Genomic DNA, 26,384 nt, shown 5'->3' with positions numbered 1-26,384 from the left:
AATGGTGTCCTTCACAGAACAAGAGGATAAAATGTGCAGAAAGGAAAAGTGGATAGAAGAAATGTGGATAGAAGAAAAAAAACCTAGGAGGATAGAGATGAGGGAGAGAACAGACAGCAAAAATGGCTGTGCTCGACTAGTCAAACCACGTTAATTGTTATTCCTCTGGCATGTAATAAGACAGTTAAATTAGACATGGCTACATATATAATGCAGATATGCCCTAAAATCCACAACCTAATCCTGCTCTCAGTTACATTGGAATAAATTGGTAGTAATTCCTTTGACATCAGTGTATTTACACAAATGTAAACTCTGGAGAAACTAGGAGAATGATCTTTGCAACAGCATTATGAATGGATATCAGAGGAGCAAGATTACATTTAGACATAGCCTGAATGTGAGGATTTTGAGAAAAGTATGAAGTAAAGATGATGCCCAGATTATGGGGCTGGGTGAGCAGCAGGATTGGAGATTTTGTCCACAGTAATCAAGAAAGGAGGCTGGGAGGATGCTTTAAGAGGTGGGGGAGGGGGGGAAAGGGGTGAAGATTAAGAACTCTGAATTAACCATGTTGAGCTTGAGACATCCATAGGTCATCCATGGGAATGTGTCAGAGATAAGCAGAGATTTAGCCTGGACAGAAAGAGACACGTCTGGAGGAGAGTGAGAGAGAGAGAGATGCGAGTTGTCAGCATAGAGTTGAATTTGTGTTTGCGGATGAGATTACCCAGAGATAAAGTGTAGAGGGGGAAGAAAACATGACCAAGGACAGAGCCATGTGCAGCCCGCACAGAAAGTTAGAGGGGGAATGAGTATCCTCTAAAGGACATGGTGAAGAAGTGATTAGAGACGCACTGGTCTCCAGCTGAATCTGGAGACAGACATTTGTGGATATCGGTTAAGGGAAAATATCTCATGTGCATGTGTGGGGTGTCAGGCATTTCATGGGAAAGGGGTGTCCCATAAATAGGGAGCATGTATGGAGTGTGAATCTCTTAAAGGTTACTCATTGAGGAGCATTTGTCTCCCAGGGAGAATGTATAGGAAGTGTGTCTCCTAGAAGGAGATTTTAGGGGACCACAACTACCTTCCAACCATAATATTGTTCTCTCTAGAGAGCATGGTGACAGCCAGCCACCATCAGCCTCCCCATATATATTTTAGCTAGAGCAGAAGCTGGGGTTTGCTTCACCTCACATGTATCTCGTTTGGATTTTGTTGTGATACACTTTGTACAACCTTCCCTTTATTGAGGTACTCCCTTTTCATTTACTATCCCCTTATTGAGGTGGTTGGCAAAGGCAAAAGTTTCTAATCTGATGTATCAGTAGATATGCTGCAAAGTAAGATTTTTTCCCTATATTTCCACATGGATAATGTCATCAGTGTGTTTTGACAGCTCTGTCTCCATATTTTATTAGTCTTTCTGGCCTTAGTTGAATGTTTCTGTGATTTGATTTGAACTGTTCTCACTTATTTGAATGTTCTTGTCAGACTGTAGTGTTCAAGGTCAATAAGAGACATAAAGTTGTACCTTGCGAGAGAAGAGTTGCCAGTCTGCTGGAATTTCAGAGCAGACGCCTGGAGCTTATAAAAGGTCAGATTTTCATTCTTGGATTATTTGGAGTCATACTTGGAGTCAGACTGTGCCAGAGTGTATAAAAGTAGATAGCTCAGCTCGGATTTTCATTCTTGAATAGAGATTTGGATTTCAGTGTGCGTGTCATGCAGGCAAATCCCAATGACAAATGTATAACAGTCACCTACTTACAGAGATTATGCTGTTCAGTGTATCAAATCTGGAAGCTGTGCCTTAAATGGATAAAAATGTTATGCTGTAGAAGTCCCATATGTATTAACTGATTCATTGATTAGATGTATACATTGATTCTGATGTTCTCGTTATTATATGCTCATTTAATCAAATTTCACCAGGAAAACTCTCTTATTTTGCCTCCTAGTTGCTCATGCTAAATAAACTCTGCAGTTTATTTTTTTCATGCTAGTTTACATTTCATTGAGTACAAATTAACGTAGGTGATGGACTGGTTACTGAACTATAGCATAACTATGATGGGATTTGGCATGTCCGCTGCTGTGTACTGGGTTGACAGTATATCACTATATGCCTACTGAAATAAAAAGGGATAGAAAAGGTCTGTCTAAGCTTTGTCTATGTGTGGTAGATTCTGCTGTTTGTCAAAAAATGTAAATAAGCTGGCAAATCTCTGTGTGTTATGAAGGCGGCAGAACCTATCACCATATACTGCCCTTTTTGGTTTGGCAGCTCTTCCTACAAAGATCTGATTGTTAATGGGATTTCCATCCACGCCTACCATGCTTTCCATATCCAGGCATGCATCTCAGTGAAGTGAAAGACGGTGACAATCTCGCTCTTTGGCTGTGACATGCCTCCTAACTATGGCATTCCTCAATCAAAAACGCAATGTAACATGCCTTTCTCAAACTGCCAGGCATGCTGTGTGCAACATGCCACGAACTGTCGCAGTCCCACTCCTATTTTGCGTAATCATTTTCTATTCTGTTGTATTCTTTTCTCTCACAAAAGCTGTTACATAAAAAGGATATTTTATATTTGCAATGTGTTTCGAATAATTATGCCCGGATTATTTTATAAGAATATTGGGCTATCATCTGCACTGTAGTACAGTCACTTTGCACCAGTTCATGGTGCAAAATAGCCTTAAAACTAGTATGGCTGATCATGCAAGGCAAGCTCACACCAGTGTAAAGGGATCCTCAAATGGTATACAGGCAGTGTAGTAACTCTTATGCCTCCCCTCTCCTTGCTGCTACAAGGGGTGTAGCCAAGACTTCTCTGTAAATCAACCATCCTCAGCTGCCATGTTGGCCCCTGGAAGCTGTTGGCAATTGACATAAATTTGATCCGAGCAGCCTTTCTTCTGTTTTAATTTATGCCCAGGGACTGGCACAGCATGCAATTGGCTCATGATTGGTGGAGTGTTAAAGCCACCTTTGCACATCCCCTCTCCTCTAGTTGCACTGTGTTCTTTTTGGGTGTAGCCAAGAATCAGGGCCAATATCCATATTGTGTCAAATCCTGTTCACTTTGCTCAAGTGAAAAGCCCCACTGTCCTCAGCTGGGCTACCTGCATGAGAAAGGTGAGCAGGATTTTGCCTATTGCATCTCTCCTAGAGGAGAAAGTTGCATGTTGATTCAAAATCCACCAGCAAGTGTTTCACATCCATGCACTGTTAACTAGTGCTGGCTCTTCTGTTTGGATTTTTCACTTAGATGACAGTTGTGCAAAATCCCTTTTTGACTAGGAGTGTGAGGAGGCTACCATGTGTTATTTATTCCAATAAGCTCTTGAAATATATTGCAGTCCTGAAATGGATTCCTCATATTAAGCCATAAGTGTATATATAACTAGAATGTAGCTAAAACCTCTCCACTTTGGCCAAACTATACCCCATCTTGTTTTTCCTGAAACACAGGAGTGGATGATGTGTGTGTTTGTCTGACCTACTGTATCACACTTTATGGGTGACTGTAGTATTGTAGCAGAGAAGCAGTTTAGCACGAAGGCTTGTGTTAGCATCTAATAATGTACCCAGATTATTCTACCTATTTATGTTTACATGTACAGATATGAGAGCAGAATTGAGCCATCTGTCAATAATCTTCTCAGAGACAGTACATAATTAGCTTTCTTTTTAAAAATATCAGTTTTCAATATCAGTTTGTATTTGGAATATTTTATTGAATTAAGTCTTTCAACTAAAAATGGAGAGCAGATTTATCGACTTGTTAACTCATATTTATATTTTATCATCATTGTACTGACTGTGTTTTGCAGTAAATATGTAAAGATGGGTTATAAGAAGCTATATATTCTATATTTAGCATTTATTCATCCTACAATTTATCTGGTACCCTGTTTGTTTCTTATTTTAAAAACAAAATAGAAATAAGTAGAGCATTCTCCTCTCAGCAAGTAAAATCGTAGATAATAACCTTGCCAACATTCTTTAAACCACATCAGTAGTAATACTGCTGAAATATGTGGTAGTCTTGGCTCTATTTAATTACTTCCACAGTTTTCCTCTCCTACTTCCACTTTCCTGCTTCCTATCCCATTTTGTCATTGTAGCAAATTTGACCTTTCTGGTGAAACAGAAGTTTATCTGTGACCAAAGTCCATCTGTTACAGTGCTATCATTCAGCATTACTGTATGCACATATGTTCTCTAGGAGTAAACATGGCTTTCTAATTAAGGCACTGGACTGGGACTCAGGAGATCTGTGTTTGGTAACCTGCTCTTCCACAGACTTCCTGTGTAACCATGGGCAAATTCATATTTTCAAAAGCACCTAAGTGATTTAAGTATTTAGCTACACAAATCTCATTAGGCATTTTTAAAAATCCCACCTTTAACCTTTCTGTGTCTTATTTCCCCATCCGTAAAATGGTCCATTTACTAATGGTTGTGATATGCCCAGATACTTCAGTGATTTAGGAGTGTGAGGTGGTTTTCATATACCTACATAGTTACAGGTTCTTAAGTCACTTTGCAGTGATTTAAGCTTGTTTTGCTGACCATTGATATTTTATTTCTTCTGGAAACTGCCCTGTTGGATAGTGCATTGATGTAAGCAGTGGAGCGGTTTAACAGAATAAATATTTGCTGCACACAGTTGTAAATTCATTAGGTATTTATCTTTTGCTTAAGCTTCCAAGGCTGGTCATTTCTTAACCAAACAATGATGGCTGCTGGAATATCTTAATTTCATGACTTGCAGAAAATGTTTGCCCGCAAGAAAAAGGGGAAGGGGACAAGATGGATCTTGAGTTGACAAATAATCCATGACAAGTTTGTGAACCAAAAAGGTCCTTTGTTGCCAATATCCGAAGAAGGGATATTTGGAGAGAGGGCCAAAAACATTTTAGTATGACTATTTGTTGAGCCAACTAAAGGTATCACATTCTCTAGTTTGCCCAATTTGTTTCATGATGCAATGCAAAGGCAAAAGGGTGACAAAAATTAGTCAAAACTATACAATGTGAGACAGCTTACCGGTTGTGACTGATTCCACATAACTTTTTTTTTACTGATGCTACATTTGTAACTAACCTGTGCTGAAATATTACAGTCTTCTGTAGTTCACAGTGAATTTATTTTGTTTGTTCAATGGAATCAGGTAGAGTTCACTAGAAAGCTATAATTGTGAAGGTTTTCCTGTGGTTTGTAGGAATTCTTAATGGAAGTGATTGCTCTTTTTTTTTTTTAAATGAAATGGAAGAAAACAATTCAGAAAAAGAGTTGGTGTGACTCTTCTTTTTGTAGTAAAAATGTATCCCTTATTTCCATAAATGGCTCTATTATGTGTTCTTTTTCTGTGTGAAGTAGATTAAATGTGCCTCTCAGCAAGACTGCTAAAGCCACCTGTTTATAATGACCAGACAACTATGAGCTGCTCCAAATGGAATTTGATGATCTCATAAATGTTTCTGTCTCTCAATAGGTGAGGAAGAAACCATTTCTGAGGGATTAACGCCTGTGCTAAGATTTATGAATTAAAATTGCAGTAGGGGTCAGTTTTATATGCATGTGCTAAAAACAACATTAACTGATGGCATGTAATAAAGGGTAAGATTATACCAGCGATTCCTTTGTGAAACTGAAAACATGTATTTCTCTTTTTCAATACTGAGTTTTCAAATCATTGCCATATATTTTGCTGCATCTAGTACTGTTAAAGGAACGCACAAAGAATGAGATTCTTTAGATGCCACTCCTATAATGATCTGATCTTTCTAGCTCAATAGTACCAGGAGTTGATGCTTCTCCTGTGACATTTTCATAATAGGAATCACCAAAGCAGTATAAATTGTCAGCAGAGGACCAAATCCCATCAATGTGAAATGTATGAAGTGAAGGTAATAATACATTTATATCAGGACAACTATCCTTTACTAATTAATCAAAGTAATGTGAGGACTCCTAGGTTAATGCTCATGCACAGTCTGAGTCAGGAATTGGGATGAATTTATATAGCCACATGATCCCATGTTAAAACTCTTTACAGGCTGCAATTTGACCCTCCAACCTGGCTGAACAATGCTTTGATAGCCTCTTACTCATGTTCTCAATCAAACATAGTAGTGGGAAAATTCTGAGGCCAGAGATGAAAGGGTCTGAGCAGCTGTTTTGTTGGGCTCATTTCTGATCTCTGTGGAAAAAAAAGTGAGTAACTTGGAATATTACGTGAATCTTTGCACTCTATAAGGGCAACATAACTTACACGTACTCCTTTGTTTGTTTTGGCAGCAGGGTGGGTGAAGATCTGGCTGTGAACAGGGTTTCCATGTCTTTGCTACTGCTAAATATAATCCTCATATACCTAGGAAAACATATGGCTTTCTACTTAGGCATTTTTGGGCTTGCTTCACTTAGGTGCCTAATTGATACTTTATGTGCCTGAATCCCAGAATCAGGTCCCACTGGGATTCACAAGACCCTCACTTAGCTGTTGCCATACCTTGTTGGTGCTTAAACTCAATCAGTATCTACATTTTTGCAATAAAAGTTCCCTAGGCACCTATGTTTCTGCTTCCGCTGATGCACGCTTTAGCCTTAGTCTACATGTCTGGACGCCAGAACCCGCAGGTGATATGCAAACTGGGGGAAGATAGGCATTCCTAACTCACCCTGCAAGGCCAAATCCACTAGGTGTGCTGAGAGCTACTGCCACCTCTCAGGTGAGTGCCCTAACCAGTAGGCTATGGGATAGTCTGATATCAGGCTACTCTGTTAAAGTTCTTCCCCTGTGACTAAATAATGAAAGAGTCATTGGAGCAGGGGAACTGGATCCCAGGTTTCCCCACATGTAGGGTGACCAGATGTCCCGATTTTATTTGGACTGTCCTAATTTTTGGGTCTTTTTCTTATATAGACTCCTATTACCCCCCACTGCCTGTCCCGATTTTTCACATTTGCTGTCTGGTCACCCTACCCACATGCATGCTCTAATGATAGAGTCATTCGCATGCTCGCTCACTCTGGCCTCCTCCTCATTTCCCCAGCTTTTTTCAGAAACAGTGTAGTCACCTAATGCCAAGAGAGGGTTTGCAGCTGAGAATCTCAGGCAGAAGAGGTGCCTCCCTACAGCCCAGACTTGGGCACTGAAATGCCTGAGATGGGCAAGTCTTAGGACATACCCCCGGCTTTGGCATAGCCCACGGGCTAACTTAGGCAGAAAGCCACTTGGCTTGCTGGTTTTTGTGAGTCTCTCCCCATTCATTACACCGGGAGCCTAGGCACCTAATTCAGTCTTTGTGAATCTAGCCATTTGTGCCTACTCTGTGTCTTTTTCTCACTGGCCAATCTGGTATGAGCTTTCTGGCTCTTTTTCATGGTTCTGTCACAGTCCTCATTCTAACATTGATTAGCATTACTGAGAAAAATATCTATCCACAACGATAGAGTCTAAACAGCACATGTGTGAGAAGGAAATACACCCTTCCAACTTTGATCTCTTAGCCAGCAATATCCCTTGGTCACTTGCATTGGAATTCTTAGTGTACTTGTCCAAATTAGACCGCTGGCTCCTGGATTAGGGATCTTGTCTTTCATGTGTCTGTACAGGGAGGTGTATATTTATGGTGTACTTTAAATAATGAAGAAGAGAGGCAACATACAGAAATGATATTCTGCTAATCAATCAATGACAGTACTAATTTTGGGTCCCCTGAGCAAAGTGCAAATAAAAGGATTTTTGCAGAGGTGCTATGTGAGGGCTGATATGAATGGAATCCTCCTCTGCTGTCTGGTGGTGGTCTGTGAAACATAAGCAGTCTCTGTACCCACTGACCCCATCACCACCAACATGACAGGGGTTTTGGTCAGTGGATCTTCATAGCTGTAGATCCAATCTCCTGCCACACCCCCATACTCAGACTGTCCTGTGCACTGCTATGGAGGGTGCACTTCTTATGGACATGTAAGGGCTGTGAATTCCTTCTGTGAAGCCTCTTCACAGCCTGCCCCATCACTCCCCATGGCAGTCAGTTCTAATACTTTGTGGTCCTTGTGTGGCTGCACAAGTAGGAGCAGGATATGTCTCATAGATCTGAAAGCACGCAGATGAACAGTTTATTTGCATGTAAACATCTATTCCCAAGGTACCTTCTAATAAAGACCATGCCCAACATGATCAAGTGAGCTCACCTCAAAAGGAAGTGTGAACATTGTAAGAGATACAAATAGATTGGGAGTTGGGACCATTGTTATGGTTTATGTAGGGAGATTTCTCCATTAGTTTCAGCTTTTATGTATGGTTTCAGAGTAGTAGCCATAGTAGTCTGTATCAGCAAAAACAACGAGGAGTCCTTGTGGCACCTTAGAGACTAACAAATTTATTTGGGCATACACTTTTGTGGGCTAAAACCCACTTCATCAGATGCATGGAGTGAAAAATACAGTAAGCAGTATATATATTACAGCACATGAAAAGATGGAAGTTGCCTTACCAAGTGGCAGGTCACTGCTAACGAGCCCAACCTTGATTGAATTGACCTCATTAGCACTGACACCTGACTTGGTAAGGCAACTCCCATCTTTTCATGTGCTGTAATATATATACTACTTACTGTATTTTTCACTCCATTCATCTGACGAAGTCAGTTTTAGCCCACAAAAGCTTATGCCCAAATAAATTTGTTAGTCTCTAAGGTGCCACAAGGACTCCTCGTTGTTTTAGCTTTTGTACATGTGTATTTTGGTACTCACCTGAATATTTCTGGCAAGGCAATTAGGACTGATGGCTAGGGAAAAATACTGGCTTTCCCTGTAGTCAGTTGCACTTTATTCCAAACTGTTCTGATACCCTTCAGTTTTATCTGTTCCCAGTTGACTGAATACTCACCTTAAACTGTACAATTCAAGGTCAACGTGAGACACAAAGCTCTACCTTTGCAGAGAAGAGCTGCCAGTATGCTGGAATTTAAGAGCAGACACATCCAAAGTTTATAAAAGCAAACAGCTTAGATCAGATTTTCATTCCTGGATTATTCTGAGTCAAACTGTGCCAGAGTTTATAAAAGCAGATAGCTCAGCTCACATTTTCATTCTTGTATTGAGACTTGGATTTCAGTGTGCATGCCATGTCAGTGAATGCCTGTTGCAAAAATATAGTAGTCAACTAGTTAGAGAAATTATGGGGTGCAATGTGTTGAATTCCTATGTGGTTGTTTTAAAGGACAGAAATGACCTGTAATGTTTTTTTAACTTCACCTTTGATATAGGGATCCAGACTCCACAGGAAAGATACACAGCTGAATATTTGTCTCACTGAAATTGCAACAAAATTGCAACACTGAGGGGAAACTATCTATGCAGTGACTTGTGTTGAGCTCAATGCCAAAAACTTTGTAATGTGTGCATAGACTGATAGACTTGAAGGCCAGAAGGGATGCATCTATCTAATCTAATTTATCAATATTTATAGAGCCCCATTGCCATGTTATTTATGGGCTTGATCCAAAACTCATTAAAATCCCAGGGAATCTTTCTATTGACTTCAATGGGCTTTGTATCATGCCCTAGGTGTTACACGTGGCAGAATCTGATCCTTAGTAACTATTGATATCCATAAGATACTGGGATTTTCTTTTCTGATGTGTGTTTCTTTCCAGATTGTTTTTCATTTTACCTTTGTACTTATTTTTTTAAAAAATACCCCTTTTCAGACATTGTTTAATATTTAGCAATGAACAGGCTTAATTGATTCTCGATGGGCTTTTTAACACTATTGATACCTTAGTATTATCCCAAACAATAGTTAAAGGGTCAACTTTTATGAACATTTGTCTAGGTATGTGCCATCAGTATAACATCCTGCCTCAACTACTGCATTCTCCAGCTTCACGCTCTCTCTCATCTGTCTTTCTTCTGAGTCATTTATGCTTCTGGCAAGCTTATATTGGTCTCCTATTGTTCTATGTCTTCTTCCTTCTTCTTAACTTTCAAAGCACTCTATAACTTAGGCCCTGCCTACTTTTCCACTCTTGTTTTCTTCTAAACCACTTTCCACCCCATGTGGTCCATCCAACCATCTCTCCTGATTGCTCCCTTTGGGTGACATTTTCAAAAATACTTAAAGGCCAGATATTCAAAGATATTTAGGCACTTAAAAATGCAGATCAGCACCTCATGAGATATTCAAAAGCATATATGCAGGTTAGGCACCTAAATCCCATTAATTTAAATATTTAAGTGCTTTTTTAATATCTCACAAGATGCCTATCTGCATCTTTAGGAGCCTAGATACGTTTGATCTATCCCTAAGTGATTTAGGTGCCTGTGTCCTGATTTCAAAAGTGACTTAGGAACCTAAGTCCCATTGACTTTGACTTTCAGTGAGACTTAGGGCATATCCAGTGCATGACTCTTTTATGTGGGGAGGCTTGCGTGAGTGCTGGAAGCCCCCTAGAAGTAGGGGGACACCAACACCTGGACTGTGGTCCCATCCCCACCCGGCCTCTTCCCCTGAGGCCCTGCCCCCACCCGGCCTCTTCCCCAAGGCCCCACCCTCACTTCACCTATTCCCCCGAGGCCCCACCCTCAATCTGCCTCTTCCCCAGAGGCCCCCTGCCCACAGCTCACTCCTCTCCATCCCTTATCTCCCAGTCACTCACCCTTAAGACAGGAAAAAAGGGGGAGGGCATAGTCCTCCCACTTTTAAAAGTGGGGGGGAGCAAGACCCCCTCACTTTTAAAAGTGAGAGGGGGCCTTGCCCCCCCCCCCCCCCGCCATTCTGGTACCCCTTAGCTGAGTTGCTCTGGCATCAGCCTGCACAGCCTCTCACTGGCTGGCCCAGCTGTGGGACTCCTTTTCCTGCTGTGCGTGCTGATGCCAGAGACACTCAGCTAAGGGGTGCCAGAACAGGGGAGGGCATGGCTATCCCACTTTTAAATGCTATCCCATTCTTTTCCTGACTTAAGGGCAAGCGACAGGAGGGGGAGGGGGTGGAGAGGAGCAAGCAATGAGCCTCAGGGGAAGAGGCGAAGCATAGGAGGGGCCCTGAGGCAGAGCACAGGTAGGGCCACAGTTTGGGCCCCAGTGGCCTTCCCACTTCTAGGGAGCTTCCAGCAGCGGGGTTCCAAAGGCAGTGGGCTGGCATGCCTCCATAAGGCGGTAACCCATGCCCGCATCTGGCATTTCTTGCCCCCTGCATGGCCAGCCTTTTATGGGGAGGCTAAGCCTCCCCAAGCCTCTTATACATGCCACTCACGACTTAGGGTATGTCTACACATGGGTAAACAATCTGTGGTTGTCCAAAGTCAGCTGACTTGGGCTCACAGGGCTCAGGCTCCAGGGCTGAAAAAGCCCTGTGTAGACATTCGGGCTTGGATTGAAGCTTGAGCTCTGAGACCCTGCATGAGTGGAGGGTCCCAGAGGTCAGGATCCTGCCCAAGCCCAAACATCTAAACAGCAATTTTTAGCCCCACAGCCTGAGCCCAGCGACCCCAAGTCAGCTGACCCATGCCAGCCCGTGTAGATGTACTCGTAGAGCCTAAGTGCCCAAGTCACTTTTAAAAATGAGATTTAAGCTTCTAAGTCACTTAAATGCTTTTGAAAATAAAGCCTTTGTCTCTTTTTGTTATTCCTAATTCTGTACATTATTTCTTGCTCCTCTTATGCTTGGGGCAGCTTTCTAAGTAGTGCATGTCATGTTCTCTTCCTCTCCTTCAACAAATTTGGGAAAATTAACCTGTACTGTGAAGCACTGTGGCTGTAAAGACCATCCACCTCTTTCTGTTTTTCCACTGTTGCATTTGTACTTTTAGACTGGAAAATATTTGAGAAAAGGTTCTGTCATTGTGTAGCATCAAGCAGTTGTAAAGCATTGTGGACATACACGCTGCTGTATAGGTAGTATTAATAAATTCTCTATTAGGCATATTTTCTTTTTGAAAAAAAATGCTTAATCTTACTAATTCTGAGAGGTACTTTCTCCAAAAGAAAAATCATCCATAAATGAAGAGCATATGTGCAGTACCATTTATGAGACACCTTTCCAATCCCCACTATCAGACATATTGCCTTTTATGGTGATCCACTGCTAATGAGTTCATTATATAAAAACAATACGGCCCTTGAAAGTAAGAGGCAACATATTGAAACTAGAAGGGAATCCTTTTTAATATAAGTATATATAAATTGTGAAATTTGCTTCTACACAATGTTACTCAGCCAAATAGCTTAGTAGGGTTTTCAAAAGGACTCTCATGAATAAACATAGCATCTGCTGTAATGTTATCTGGGATTTTTTTTAAAAGTATTTATTTTTATTTGTCAATACCAATACAGAGCACCTGCCAAACAGCAGTAGGTATTACACCATATAAAACCTATTTCAAATGCAAAACATACAAGAAGCCAGTACAATCAGCCCAGCCTCAGAAATAAATAAATCAGCCAGTTGGAGCAACTGAACAAACAAATCCACTCATCCCATATCAGAGTCCCTTCTTCATTTGTCCGCCCATGCTCCAAATCCCTGAGAAAACAGGTTCTGCAATGTGCCCTCAAGGCCAACAGATTTGGACTCTTTTAGGCTGTGAATGGTGGAGGAAATTAATTCCAAAGTCAAGGGCCCTGCTTGGAGAATAAATTAATATTTTAATTAAAGACAGAAGGGATTATTGTGATTATGTAGTCTGACCTCCTGTATATCACAGGCTTCCATGAATTAATTCCTGTTTAAATTCAAACATCCAATCTTGATTTAAAAATTTTCAGAGATGGAGAATCCACTACAATTCCTGGTAAATTGTTCCAGTGGTTAACTCTCACTCTTAAAAATTTACATCTTAGTTTTAGTCTGAATTTGCATAGCTTCAATGTCCAGCCATTGGGTCTTGTTATTCCTTTGCCTGCTAGACTAAAGATCCCTCTATTATTAAATTTCTGCTCCTCATATAAACACTTATAGATTGTGATCAGATAGCCCCTTAATCTTCCTTTGGTTAAACTAAACAGGTTGAGCTCCTTGAATCTATCACTATAAGGGATGTTTTCCAGTCCTTTCATCATTCTCATGACTCTTCTCTGAACCCTCTCCAATTTATCAACATCTTCCTTGAACTGTGGAAACAGTACCGGACACAGTATTCTGGTAGTGGTTATACCAATGCCAAATACAGAGTTCATATAACCTCCCTACTCCTATTCAGTATTTCCCTGTTTACACATCCAAGGATCGCATTAGGCCTTCTGGCTGCAGTGTCATACTGAGAGCTCATGTTCAGCTGATTATCCACCATGACCACTTTTTAATCCATCTAATGCTTACCATAGTGATTTTGTATTGTTCCAGTTGCTTAATCAACATGTTGTGCAGTGCCAAATCAAATGCCTTACAGAAGTCTATGTACATCACATCAACACTAATTGTAATCAAACTTGTAATCTCCTCAAAATGATATCAAGTTACTTTGACAAGATCTATTTTCTATAAACCCAGGTTAATTGACATTAATTATATTACCTTCCTTTAATATAATATACAATAACTCCCTGCTTAGTGAAGTCAAAATGAACAAAACCAAATCTGCATTTGATTTGAGAGCAAGGATTTTCTTATTTGGAGTTCTTGGAGACTACCTTCGTATAGCATAATGATTTTGCAGCTTAATAGGATTCCTCTTTATAGGAAGTAGCTCCTTTAAAATAATCTAAGAAAGTGGATATTCACTCCCAATGTTGCCTTTGTGCAGTTAGGCTGTTTGTGAAGCCAATGGGATGCTGTAGAGTTTATGCAGGGATTAAAGCAAACTCATCCTTGGCGGAACTCCAAACCCAGAATTAAGTTGAACACAATGTGGGGAAAAAATGTTGCTGAAACTGTGTCTCCCTGAGATAATATTCCTGTCTGGGCCCTCCTAATGTTGCAAACTGGCTCTCCAGGAGCCATCTTCATACTGCATATATCCATATTTTCTCCGGCTATCGGAACCCAGAGAGGAATGGGAGCAGCTGTCAAATATGATAAAACATGAGCAGTGGCACCCTAAGTTTTATGCTGTGAAGAAGTTATTAGCATGGAGCAGCTTCTATATGTCAGCCTGCACAGCAGACAGCTGCAGTGCTGTGACAGTGTCTACTCAATGTGACATATCAATAATCTGCATTTTTTCAACCTGGCCAAAGAATTTGACCAATTCACCTTGACAGCAGGGGTAGGGGTGGGAATCAAGATTTTTTTTTTTTCAAGAATGGAAACCAATCAGTTTGTGCTTCCCACATATATTTTTAAATCCTTCAGTAATGAAAATGATTTCTACCATGTCACATGCACGCAGAGACAGCGGAAGGAGGAGACAGTAGCTTTGTTAAGAAGTCTGTTTCCTTTCTCAAATTCCCTCTGGAATTTTTTCCACAAGATCACTATAAGGAACAAATTTAGATTGTCCCTGATTCTAACAGACTATTCTCACCTGATGAATTTTAAAACAATTTTGGAAACTGATTGCTTTTAAAAAAAATGAGCACAACATTTAATAATTAATGGTGAAATGTGAAACATTGACTAAGAACCATGAAATAGAGACTATCAGTTAAAACCCGTCTAATGAATTATGGGGGCTCTGCACTGCCCCTGGTACATTTACTGAGATTTTAATTTATTTGTAGGATGGGTTTAAATTGATTGGAATCACTAGGGTACAAAGGAGGAGAGCTGTACTTTTGAAATGTAAATAAATGCCACAGAGATTCCAGCCCAGTCCCCCTGTTTGCAATGCACTTCACATTTAAATAACTTGAGAAAACAAAAACCACCGCCACTATGGACAATTTTGTGACCACCTTCTACTGCAAAGGAGTGGTATAAGATACATGGTTCAATATAAGTTAGTCTCTCTTCCCACACCCACAGCCCTGTGCAATGATTTGTGTAACGCCCCGAAGTCACAAGTTTAACACGCCGTGAAGAGAAATCTTGGTCCCAGGCAGGGACCCAGCAAGGGGTGCGAGGCCCGGTACCGCCAGCACGCTGAGCCCGCCATTCCTGGCCCGGGCTACCAGCCCACCCTTTGTGGGGCACAGGGACAATTCCAAGTGAAAAATCGATCACAGGAGTCTGCTCAGCGGCCAGCGGGGTCCTTTGATGTCTCAGCACAGGGCAGCACGAAGAGTGTCTGGTTAGAATGTGACCCGCCGCTGAGCATCCGCTGTACCTGCCCCCCCGTCCCCAGACCCCCCCCCCCCCGCGAGTGGGGACAGGATCACAGAAACTCCTCGTTCAATTACAAATACAAACTAACGATCCCGGGGGGCTGCAGCCCCGAGCCGGGGCTGACGCAGCGGGAAGCGGCGCAGGCAGGGGAGGAGCTCTGCGGGGGCCAGCCTGCCAGGTGCGAAGCAGACGGGCAGGGGAGCGGGGCAGAGGCGGCGGAGGGCGCGGGGGGGGGGGCAGCAGGGGAGTCCAGGGGATCGCTCTCTCCGCCCCCTGCGCGCCGGCCAGGCGCCCCCGCCCCCTCAGTCCCTCTCCCACCCCCCCCCGACCGGCCTCAACGGGGGCTCGGAGTTGGCGGGAGCCTATAAAAGCCCCTGGCGGAGCCGGCGCCACCGTCCTGCAGGAGCCGGCCGGAGCAGCCCGGGCACAGAGTGCGGAGACCCCGCGCCGAGAGCATGGCCCAGCAATCCTGTCAGTGGGGCTATGACAGTGACAACGGTGAGTGGGGCAGGGCGAGCCCCGCAGCCTCCCCTGGGGCGGGAGCCTGCAGCGCTCGCGGCCAGCCCGGGCTGCGCTGTCAGCGCATCTGTCCGGCCCCGCCGCTCTGGCAGACGCTGCAAGGGCTGAGACTGGGGCGGGCTGGGTGGGGGCTGGCTCCTGGCTCCTGCAACTTCTGCTGCCATGATAATAAATCTGGGCACAACTTTACCGCCAGGTCAACCCACGTTCCCCGTCCGATCTCCACCCTCACCCGGAAAGTGGATCTTGGACAGCTCCTGGAGCGCGGCGATCCAGGCGGCTGACTCCAGCTCCCCGCCTGGGCGGGGCGGGGCGGGCCTGTGGCTCGGCGGCATATTCACCTGCAAAAACAGTTTCTTAAAAGGAGTCACGCCCAATGGTTCAAATGCCTCTGTCTGAAAACCAAAAGGAGGGGAAAGATCCACAGTGAAGGGCAAAGCTGTGAGGCGATGTATGAATAAAGTGTAACATTGATTGTATTTGTATTAAACAGATGTCAAGTTTATACCTAAATGGAAGAGATTTTCATGTCACTCCTTTGCATTTCTTCCTAGGACCTGAGCACTGGCACAAATATTACCCTATTGCCAAAGGAGACCACCAGTCACCTATTGAAATCAATTCCAAAGAGGTCCAGCATGACCCCTCTTTACCCCCTTGGTTTGTTGGTTATGATCCCGGTGCAGCGAAGACCATACTGAACAATGGGAGAACCTGCAGAGTTGTGTTTGATGACACCTTTGATAGATCAGGTCAGTTTTAGTTTTATCTTAAGAAGTTATTCTGAATTAGTTAATGGTTGGAAAGTGCTTGGAAGACACCTATGCTCTGCTTTATTTATTACTGCTGAAGGATTTGGCCTTGCACACACCAGCACAGAAGGCCACATTAGGGATGGAATGGGGATAGACCATGATCTGCATTTGAGAGGATCCAGTTGCCCCAGTACTCAACACAACTCTGGCAGGGAGACTGTGACTGCTATAGCAGCCCCCAGGTGCAGTCTCACATGGTGGGGGAGGGGGAGTGATGGAGGGAGAGGCTGCAGCAGACATGCAGTCTTGGCCCTGGGCTGGAGGGTGGATTTCACCTCCCCAGTCACACTGCACTCCACCTACATGGAGTCCAATTCCTCAGGCTTTCTGTGAGAGGAGTGAATTTTACCCAAAAGGCTTTGAGGTACACAGCTAGAATGCCTATGTAAAAGCAAGGTATCATTTCTGAATAGTGTAATCATACTATTTTGGATAAAGCAATGTAGCTATATAGATAAACCCCAAATCCTGCTGTCCTTGCTCAAACAAAGCTCCCATTGACATTAATGAAATTTTTGCCTGTTAGGACTAGGATTAGGCCTCTAATATTTCTGCTAAATGAGACCTCAGGTACAAAAGGCCGAGAAATTTCAGCTTATAATGAGCTTCTTTAAAGCAAACATTAACTCTGTTATCATTACTCTTATTAACCTGTCCACGTACACTTCACAAATGCATGCACTATGCTGCATATTTACTATGTGGCTCTTAAGGGTTAGAATGGCGAGACATTTTGACTAAATATACTGATGCTGCTTAGCAAGTGCTAGAAGTATTTAGCATCTGTTGACTTAACCACTGAAATTTCATACTGGTACTGTAGGCTGCACTTCCTATGAAAAAGTAACTGGCAAGAAGCTGTGAAATTTCTTCACTACTGCATTAAAAAGGAAATCAGATGAATAATATTGCAACTCTAATTCTTGCATCTCTAGAAATCAAATGATTCTAAACTTGCTTCCATCTTTGCAAAGCTTTTAGTGCATAATCCTGAATGCAGACTAGCAATAATTGCCAAGATGCCTCAAGCAGCTTTGGAAAAGATATACAATATTTGGACCCAAGGCTACAGTCTTTGTACTTGTGTGTAAGGTCTGCAGGATTTTGGCATATATTTGTAATATGTGCAGTGCCAAGCTACAGCAAGGAAAAACAAATGTGTACATTTTATGTAGTGAAAGACCAGTCAAAAAACACAACATATGGTGTTATTTCTGAACTACACAGGAAACTTCAACTACTACTGCTGCATTGTTAGTAGGGATAGTCATAATTTGTAAGAATAATTTTGCTAATAGACTCAATGTTCTTAAATATTTAAGTGTGTGCATCTTAATTTTGATTTTCGTTCATTTTTGATGGGTTAATGAAAACAAATCCAAAGTCAAAATATGTACAAGCTGAGTTATCCAATAAAATAAAATAAAAAAAAAACAGAAACACTGACTGGGAATGGTTGCCGGATTTTGATTCGTTCTCTCGCAAAATAGAAAACAAATCTACTTCCCTAAGATCACTTAGCATTTCTTTCTAATATGTTATTTATTTATTTGCATTAGATTAATTTTGGTGGCATTTGCATTGGAATTCTATTCTTGATAAGCCACATCAAGTTACATCATTAAAGAGCTGTAGCTGGAGTATATTGAAAGACCTCCATAACCACTGCTGATCATGCTGATCATGTTTGTCTCATTTTTCCTTTTGCTTCCGATCCATATGTTGCATCCACTTGTTATTGTCTCTCATTTCATATTTGGATTACAAACTCTTCAGGGCTCTTTATTTATGTATTTGTACAGTGTCTAGTACTGCCTGGCCTTGATCCATTACTGAAGCCCATAGGCAATACTGTCATACAAATAAATACTATTAATAATAATTAACAATAACCTTAGGTAAAATATGAAATGCCTAACCACAATGCCCAAAATAATAATATGATATTTACACTATAAATAAATTCAAATAACAACATTTAGATATTATTCCATTTTCTTAAAGTTTCCAGCAAATATGACCATGCCTATATCTATGACCATTTATAGCCACACATAAGTGGTATGTGATGGAGCTATCTGTGGTATATATTTCAGGACCATGCAATACATCACAGAGACATGTAATAAAGTGCATTTATGATGCATCTTTTAGCACCTCACCTGCATTATGCCATCTCTGCCAGCAATACTTCTAACATTCCAGTTTCTGAGCAGCTTCTTAAAAGCCCAAACTGCTAGAGACAGGCAGCTGTGGAAGATGTGTGTCCAGTAGTACTCATAGATTAACTAGATTCCTAGGCCAGAAGGGCCCACTGTGATCATCTAGTCTTACATGTTGTATATCATGGGCTATAGAACATCCCCAAAATAATTCCTAGAGCAGATCTTTTAGAAAAACATCCAGTCTGGATTTAAAAATTGTCAGTGAGGGAGACTCCACCAGGATCATTCGTAAATTGCTCCAATAGTTAATTATCCTTACTGTTACAATTTACACCTTATTTCCAATCTGAATTTGTTTAGCTTCAACTCCCAGCCATTGGATCATGTTATACCTTTCTCTACTAGATTGAAGAGCCCATTATCAAGTATCTGTTTCCCATGTAGGTACATACAGACTGTGATCAAGTCACTCCTTAACCTTCTGTTTGTTAATCTTAATAATTTAGCTCCTGGAGTCTATCATTGTAAGGCATTTTTGCTAATCCTTTAATCATTCTCTGAGTTCTCTTCTTTGAACCCTCTCCAATTTATCAACATCCTTCTTGAACTGTGGACACCAGAACTGGACATGGTATTCCAGCATTGGTTATATACATTTTCTTGGAAATAGACCCTGATTCTTCCAAGGTTGGAGCTATCCCAGGAAGGCACCAGTGTCTCTCCTCATGTGCAAATTCTCTGGCCATCTGCACTCCCACCCTCCTGCTGTTGACTTTCTGTCAGCTGCAGGAGAAGAGCATGGAGCTGACAGTTCAGACACACTTTGCTGCAAGCCTCCCCTGTGTTCATGCAGGACCTTCTACTTCCGCATTACAGCCTTTCATAGGCATGTTTCTCTTTGGAAGTAGTCCATGCATAAACCTGATAACTGAATTTTAAAGTAAAAATTGTATATGCACGCATTTCACAAAGAACATTTTATTTATGAACTTTTGATGAATAAATGTTCATTTGTTAGCTTCTGAGATAGAAACAATGAGGACAAATAATAATTAAAAACTCTGCTTTTAACTGGAAAAAATGTCTAGCCTAAGCATGGCTTTTATTTTGGTCTAATCCTACTTAAATTTAGAGTGTTACACAAAGCCATCTGTAAATTAGAGAGAACCAAAAATCCAAAAATATTCTTTTTAAGTTCTGCACTCTATTCTAGACCCACACCTCACATTACAGGAAGACAGCATTGTCTGTTGTTAACTAGGAAACTGTGCTAGAAGACTTTCCAGCTCTGCCACTGATTTGCTGTCTGACTTTAGGTAAGTCATTTAGCCTTTGTCTCAGTTTCCCCATAGGTAAAAGTGAAATAGGGGTCCTTCAGAGGATCCTTCTCATCTGCTTTCCAATTTTTGGTGGGTGTTCCACTGGCCTATGTCCTTGGTCCTCTTCTCTTCTCCTTCTACATCTTATCCACAGTTAATCTCATCAATAAACATCAATTCAACTTCCATCTCTATGCCGATGACTCACAGATCTTCTTCCCTTCTCCTGACCAGACTAAAATCTTGGCCTGTCGTTCTAAAAACTCGTGAATTCATATTCATTAGCTCAAACTCAACATGGCTAAAACAGAGCTACTAATCTCCCCCTCCCCCCCCATTCCCTATTACCTCCTTTCTCAATCAGTGTGGACAACATCATCATCTTGCCGGTCATTCAGACACATAACCTGGGCTTCATCTTTGATTCAGACCTCTGTCTAGGTCTTCACATCCAGGCTAGGTCTAAATCTTGCCAGTTCTTCCTGCATAACATCTCTAAGATACAGTCTTTCTTATCCATCCACACAGCTAAAACACTCATCCAAGCTCTCATCATCTCATGTATCGATTACCTCAACATTCTTCTCTCTGGCCTTTACAAATGCACTCTTGCCCTACTCATATCCATTCAGAATGCTGCAGCAAAGATTGTTTTCCTAGACTGTTGCTTTAATCATGTCTCCCTTCTCTTTGTATCCTTTCACTGGCTCCCCCTTCTCTATCTCATTAAGTATAATCTTGTCTTAACTTTCAAGGCCTTTCATGACCTAATCCCACTGTACCTATTGTAGTAGGAAGAGAGCCTGAGACATAAACCCTTGTATCAGGTGCCTGGTATGAGGCAGGACCTGCTCACAGAATCTGGCAAGAACAGGGCTGATATTGCAAAAATACACACTCCTAAGAAGTGCTAGTCACAGAGTACTCACGCAAACACATACGGATGTCAAGTGGTATCAAAACATCCCAATATCAAGTATGGTACAAAAACATTCCTCAAGGATAACAGGAACACACTGATAAGGTCAGGATGACAGTATGTAATAGAGATGTTTTGATAAAACCAACATGTACAAGGTGATAAGTGATAAGTAGTCACGTCAGGGGGCAGTAACTAGAGTAACTATGTTAGAGGGACAGTACTAACTTGTTTGTATTGGGATATAAAGATGTATCTCAAAGGGAGTATCTTTGTCTGGCCTAAGGAGGAATGGAAAGTCCCGCCATTCACTGAGCTGGTCCATTATTATGGGCATACACGTATTAATGGTTTGGTAGAATCTGTGGGATACTAGTACTGTACTTCATTGACAATAAACCTGGCCGGGTGCCTTCATCCCTTAATGGATCTTATGGTCATTGAGAGGTTCGCTCAATGTCTGCCATGCCAGCTGTCTGCGCAGGGCTGGGGCAGCACACAAAGGGAACACACACACACAGCCAAACATCTATCAGCATCTAACCACACCTATTATCTCTCTTTCACTATCAAGCTGTCGATACTTGCTACCAAATGGCTGAGACACCAGCCTCCATTTCCCTCTTGTTTAGTTTTTAAACAAGCACTTTCATACTTTCTCCCATGCTGCCCCTCATGCTTAAGAGGCGCTCCCCATAAACATTCGCAAAGCTAATTCATTATCCACCTTCAAAACACTCCTCCAAACTCTTCTTTGATGTGATGAGTACCAAAAACTTGACGCCGGTTAGTCTGCTGGTATGCTGACACCACTGTCTATCACCAATATTGTCTCATGGTTTCCTTGTATTCCCCCATCTGTCTGCATCTATCTGTTGTCTCTTGTCATACTTAGATTGAAAGCTCCTTGGGGACAGGGACCGTCTTTTTGTTCTGTGTTTGTACAGTGCTTAGCCAGGTGCATGACTAGGGTTCCTAGTAATTACAGTAATTACAGGTAAATACTTATTTATCTTTGCATAACACTTTGAGATTCTTCTATAAAAGGCTTTATCTAACTGCAAATTATTTATGATGATTTATTTATGTATTACTGAAGTCAGTAAGACTTACAAGAATTACACAGCTAAAGCCCAGTACAATGCCTGCCTTATGTATGCCAGTGGATATGGCACATGCCAACTAAAGACAAACAGCAAAGTTAAGCCTTTCACTTTGTGCTTGGCACATCTTTTATCCGTAGATATTCCAGCATGTCTGGTATTTAGCATTAATTTGAGACCAGCAGTGCTTATGTACAAGAGGATTTAAGAATTGTATTAATGTTAACTTTGAACCTCTATGATATTGTTGGAGGTCAGAACTTCAGTGCTCTTCAGACCCGGTCTTCTGGAACTGTGATAGTGGTTTGGGTTATCAGCTTTCTGCCTCTGGAGTCATGGGCTGCATTCTTCATTTAGGTCAAACATGAAAATGAATTTGGGAGCTTATTTTATATCAGTGTCTGTTCAAAACAGGCCCAGAATTGAAAGACTAGGGTGATTTGTGTAGTAAGTCAGGATTAATGTATGCTGGAAAATGGTATGAGAGGCCCACTCTTTATTCTTCAGTATAGACAGTGCCATTTGTTCCTAAAGAACACCAAATTCACATACAAATAAACCTCTTATTTCTTTTGAGTGTTATCTTCTCCTTTTAACAGTTATTTAGATAGAGAATTCCATTTTAAAATGTCAACAATGTAACCACGTGTTGAAGACCTTTCAGAAAAGTGCTTACCTGACTTAATTAGCCACAATGACTGTGGATATACTGATATCTTCTGTTGAGCAATTGCTTATTTATTTATGGATTTTATAATGTATGATTGACATAATGAGCTGTAACATTTGCTCACGATATTGTCTCTTTGTTTTCTTGTAAAGCAACATTTTCTATCTCAAGGAATAATGCCCCATTATGTTCCCCTGTGGGTTATCACCTGGCCTTGTAGATCAGGCAACAGGTGAGTGTTTTAAGACATGTTTGCAAGGACAAACCCTCCTTATGTCTATAAACAGGACTGACCTTCTGTGCCAAACTGATTTTTGTCACCTGACCCTCAGTGAGACAAGCCACATGGAGGAGTCTCTGCTCACCTTAGTTGCATCCGCCTGCGCAGCATTGACCGTCACTGGCTATGCCTGCCTCACTGACTTCACTGAAGGCTGAAAAACTGCACTGTTTTGATCCAAGCTCAGCCTCTTGCTAGTCAGAAAACAATTCCATGATGGATAACCATGAGGAGTGCAGGCCACTCTATCAGGCGTCTATCTCTGCACACCCAATTACAGGCCACACATTGTGACAGAGGCATCTTTTAAATAGGTGCTGCAAACACTAAATCTCAGGAAGCATCTTGGACTGTCTTCTCTCATTCATTGAATATTTATTCCTGTGGTGCCCAAAGGCCATATCCAAGATCAGGGCTGTACTGTGCTAGGCAGTTTACAAATACACAGAGTAAGAACCAGTCACTGACCAACGGGATGAGAGCTTGTTTTCACAAGGGTCCTCTCAGAACCAAAATGCTGCAAGTACTTTCCCCACTGAACCCTCCTGGGCTGTTTCACCCCTAGAGAGATGCACCCAAATGGCTTAGTCCATGTTGCTTGAGCCCAGCAACAGCAAACCTGAAGCTAAACAATGTGGCTAAAATGTTACTTCCTGAAGAATGGACTGTGGGAAATTCCCAGAATCCAAAACTGATACATAAGGCCAGACACCCAGCTGCTTAAAGAGGGCAAGACACTCTTGAAGTGGACATCTCCGCCAACAGAAATGCTGGATGCCGAAACATCAAGAGAAAGCCTGTGAGCTACATTATTAAGCCTTTGCTTGCCATTTTCTGCAATCCCAGCTCAGAGACCATTAAAAGAAGCTGAGAGATATTGTTGGGATTTCAATCTAGACTGTTCGGAGACCCTCAGTTTAGCTGAGGCTTTTGTTCAATTTTAATTTCCCAGAAAAGTGTTTCCCATTAGGACAAAATAAATTCAAAGCTTAGGGACAAAGGAATTGTGTGCATTATGTGCACTGAGGTGGAGAGGAATATTGTGGGTTCCCAGCTGTCCTTGCATTCAATATGACATTGCCCAGAGCTAGCACAGACGATGGGAAAGTGGGACATTCTCTTGGAAGAGGAGGCTCCATTACGTTAGCCCAACTAGCAGGCCAGACTCACTGCTGGGTTAATAGTGCCCATGTAGAGTAAATATTAGAGATCTCATGGGTAGGAAAAGTGCCACCCAAACCACTTGTGGTCCCTAATTGGACCATTCAGTGTTCCTAAGGCATAGTAATAGTGAAGTTTAAGAACAGAGGAGACACCGTCAGCTCTTTGGCTGGGATAGTCAACCTTAAGACAAGCAGGAAGAAGACCAAGAGGATGCAGTATCCAGCCTGTAAAAGAATTTTCAACTTTCACTTATCTGCTCCATCTCAAGGCAAGACTATTCACCAACTGGGAGATGTGAGATCTGGGAAAGGTAAGCAGAGTTTTCTTACTGACTTACAGGATAAGAGATTGAAACTGGCAGAGTCCTTTAAATGCAACCACTCTACATTTACTTGCAGAGATTCTTTTCAAAAACCAAAGCAGACATTATCAAAGGCAGGAATACTAGGGTTTTGTGTTTGAACTTGGAAAAGGTTCAATCTTCTCCTGTTAATGCTGTGATAGACAACAGGCAGGCTAAAATTATAGTTCAGCTCTAATCCAGTGCAGGGGGACCCCATTTTATATATAAACGTAGAGCTATTACTCTAGTGTGGTGGGGTGTACTTGCCCTGCACTGGAAAAGAAGAGGTTAACCCCACACTCTGGGCAGAGGAAGCCATGCCTCCTCACCCTTGCTGGGCATGCTCCAACTGCTGCTTCCGTATAAAAGGGAGCAGCCCAGCTCATTGTAGGCTGACCGTCAGAGAAGAATGACACACCTTGCAGGCTGCAGCCCCAGGAGCAGATGGAACCCTAGACTGCGGGAGCCAGATGTGCTGAGACCCAAGCAGATGCTCAGATACCTGTGGTTGCCCATGGGAGCCCCGAGCCACCGGGAGCAGTGCAGGCTGAGGAACCCAAAGATCTTGAAGACATCCAGACCACAGAATCAGGGAGAATGGTAGGAAGTAGTCATGGGGAACCTGACAATGGACAATGAACCGGATTTTGAGTCAGCGTGTTTAGGCCAGATCCCTGCTGACTCAGTGGCATGCATACTTGCCACTACCAAGGCCCTGGGCTGGGACCCGGTGGAGAGGGAGGGTCTGGGTCCCCTTACCCTGGCCGCCAACCTCCCCGCCCCAGGTGGTGTCCCACTTCCCCAACTCTGACCATTAGCCCGCATAGCCCTGCTAATGAGGGCAATCTTATTGACTCTGACTAGTAGGCCACACAACTGTGTTGAGAAGGTCAGCTGTACTGATTGTGGCCATTAGGCTGTACAGTCCTAGTGAGAAGACGATTGTATTGACACTGGCCAGTAGGCCATACAGCCCGAGTGAGAGGGTGAGTGTATTGACTCTTGCCACTAGTCCATATAACCGTGCCGAGGAGGTCAGCCATACTGACTGTGGCCACTAGGCCATATGGCCCGAGTGAGAGGGCAATTATATTGACTCTGGCCATTAGACTGCATTGCCCTGATGTCAAGGGTGATCATATTGACTCTGGCCAATAGGCCATACTGCCCCGATGATAAGGGCAACCACTTTGACTCTGGCCATTGGGACATTCTGCCCTGAGGCTAAGGGCAGGCAGACGGACTTAACTGCAGAGCTGTGACACCCTTGCCCCACCCCAGAAGAGGGACAGGGCATACTTGCCCCGCGACACCTAGTCTTAGTAGAAAAAATTATAGAAAGCCCAGTATTTTAGGGCTTAGAAGTACTGCCAAAGGAAAACTCTCATGGTGGCTGGATAAACTCTAGAAGATATCATTCAATCTTGCATTCAATGTCCTTGCAATTTTTTATGAGTGCCCATCTATTTCTCAGGCTTCAGAGTAGTGGTCAATCTGAAAGACTTTAAATTCATGGTTTAAAAATGGTATTTTTGACGAAATAACAGATTTAAATACAATCCTTGTCTTCATTCCTATGCATCCAAACTACTGGGAAATCTCAAGGCTCTGCTGGCAATTTTGTATCAGTGAAATGTAATGGTGTTTGGTCTATGTGTTGCTCTGAACATGTTTACCATGGGGTCAGGATTAGTTATTCATCTTTCAAAGCCTCTGGGAGTGAAGATTATATATATGTATAGCTAGATTGTGCAAACTTTATTCAGGGATAACTTTCCCCACACATATAATCCCATTAATGTCGTAGGATCTATTCACAGTCTGGTCCTTAGACAATATGTTGAATATGGCAAGTCAG

The 26,384-nt window shown here is 42.2% G+C and overlaps 1 protein-coding gene and 1 long non-coding RNA gene across 4 annotated transcripts in view; both read left to right on the top strand.

The window, feature by feature from the left end:
* The window catches only part of LOC122464435, an 81,189-nt gene extending 66,372 nt beyond the window's left edge, over positions 1–14,817 (top strand). The window contains exon 2 of one of the 2 annotated variants that reach the window (XR_006288453.1): positions 5,513–14,817. This is a non-coding gene — a long non-coding RNA (uncharacterized LOC122464435). Of the gene's footprint in view, positions 1–5,394 lie in introns of both variants that reach the window. The other variant, XR_006288452.1, reaches the window with a different exon arrangement.
* Positions 14,818–15,454: 637 nt separating this feature from the next.
* Positions 15,455–26,384, top strand: part of LOC102941459 (carbonic anhydrase 3) — a 29,727-nt gene continuing 18,797 nt past the window's right edge. Inside the window, exons 1-2 of one of the 2 annotated variants that reach the window (XM_037892343.2) lie at positions 15,455–15,727; positions 16,303–16,500. In XM_037892343.2, the coding sequence (XP_037748271.1) occupies positions 15,685–15,727; positions 16,303–16,500 (241 nt within the window). In that variant the 5' untranslated portion in view covers positions 15,455–15,684. Of the gene's footprint in view, positions 15,728–16,302; positions 16,501–23,149; positions 24,494–26,384 lie in introns of those variants that run through there. The other variant, XM_037892344.2, reaches the window with a different exon arrangement.

Source organism: Chelonia mydas, chromosome 2 (assembly GCF_015237465.2).
Source record: "Chelonia mydas isolate rCheMyd1 chromosome 2, rCheMyd1.pri.v2, whole genome shotgun sequence".
Lineage (NCBI taxonomy): Eukaryota > Metazoa > Chordata > Testudines > Cheloniidae > Chelonia > Chelonia mydas.
The sequence above is the reverse complement of the archived record's forward strand: the minus strand, read 5'-3'. Positions and strand labels throughout refer to the sequence as shown.